Source organism: Otolemur garnettii, unplaced genomic scaffold, assembly GCF_000181295.1.
Source record: "Otolemur garnettii isolate 467f Iridium unplaced genomic scaffold, OtoGar3 scaffold00001, whole genome shotgun sequence".
Lineage (NCBI taxonomy): Eukaryota > Metazoa > Chordata > Mammalia > Primates > Galagidae > Otolemur > Otolemur garnettii.
The window spans coordinates 19,507,883-19,509,383 of record NW_003852396.1 but is presented as its reverse complement, the minus strand read 5'-3'; the positions used below and the strand labels follow the sequence as shown (position 1 = coordinate 19,509,383).

The following is a 1,501-nucleotide window of genomic DNA, read 5'->3' as shown; positions in this document are numbered from 1 at the left end:
GTTGCAGCCGTCATTGTTGTTTGGCGGGTCCGGGCCAGGGATTCGAACCCGCCACCTTAGGTGTACGTGGCTGGCGCCTTAGCCGGTTGAGCTATAGGCGCTGAGCCTATCTCTTTATTTCTTAAAAAATACATTATTTCTCTGCTTTTTGATTTATTATGTGTACATAAAATCTTTTGACTTTCTGAAAGTGACAGGTTAGATCGCAGTGTTCTACTAACACCATATAGTTATAAAACTATATTTTATTATTATTCAGTATTAATATGCGACTATTTAGTTTGTTTTAATGCAAAGTACCAGTGTTCTGTACTTTGCTTTATTCTATTTTTGTTCTCCCTTGGTGTCAAGAGCTGTTCTTTATTTACTAACTTGGTCAGTATGCCTCTTTCTTCCTAAATAGGAAGCACAGAATTTGAAGAAACTGATTATTGCTGACCACAGTTTCCCAGTGTCTTTTAATTTTTCCTTTTATCCATGTAATTAATTTTTATCCATGTAATTAGTATTATATCTTCTATACCTTTTTTAAAAAACTGTTTTAGACCAAACTACAGGAGTTGAATTATTTAAAACTCCAAACATCTAGAAAGGCAAAAGACATGTCCATCTCAATATTGACTCTAAGCTAAGACTAGCCAACTGTTGCTTGTTAACTAGCATAGGATCATTCCATTTTTAGCTAAAAGGAAATAAGCCTATCAATAAGAAGATAGGCTCCATGTTCAAAAAGTCACAAAAGGTAAGGTAAAGAGAGTCAGTGACACACTATTAATATTGATCTTTGACTAGTGACTGTTTTAGCTAGCTCTTGGTTTCATAAAATATGGAAAATGGAAAATACTTGTAATTGGCTTCTTTAAAGGGCACTAATCCATGTTATCAACACTAAAGGTTATTTCTTTTTTCAAAATAGACGCTATGATAGTGTTATAAATCGACTGTACACTGGTATTCAGTGTTACTCTTGTGGAATGAGGTTTACAACATCACAGACAGATGTATATGCAGATCACTTGGACTGGCATTATCGGCAAAATAGAACAGAAAAAGATGTTAGCAGAAAAGTCACTCATAGACGTTGGTACTACAGTTTAACAGTAAGTAATCTATATGCCTCTGTACTATACTTTAGGCCTAAATTATATCATTCTAAAAGTTTATTAGTGTAAGTAATTCCTGAAAGCTACCATGTAAATTTTCTGAAAAAAAATTTGGCCCCTAGAAAACAATAGGTTTTTAAAAAGGCTTGTTCTAGCTTTAAAATTCCAAGGTTTTGTGACTGAATTATTTTATTTTGTAAAAAGTTGTACTTGGAGTTTATCTTGTTTAAATTAGTAGTTCTAACTCTAGAGATGATGAAATTAACATTAAGATCTTAATTGTTGGCTCGGCGCCTGTGGCTCAAGCGGCTAAGGCGCCAGCCACATACACCTAAGGTGGCGGGTTCGAATCCCCAGCCCGGGCCCGCCAGACAACAATGATGGCTGCAACCAAAAAA

At 35.2% G+C, this 1,501-nt stretch overlaps 1 protein-coding gene across 4 annotated transcripts in view; it reads left to right on the top strand.

Annotated features, from left to right (window-relative positions):
• Nucleotides 1-1,501, top strand: part of PCF11 (PCF11 cleavage and polyadenylation factor subunit) — a 24,476-nt gene that overhangs the window by 18,214 nt on the left and 4,761 nt on the right. For all 4 annotated transcript variants that reach the window (XM_023511814.1, XM_003780858.3, XM_023511809.1 and 1 more), the window contains exon 12: nucleotides 917-1,100. In XM_023511814.1, coding sequence (XP_023367582.1) covers nucleotides 917-1,100 — 184 coding nt within the window. The remainder of the gene's footprint in view (nucleotides 1-916; nucleotides 1,101-1,501) is intronic.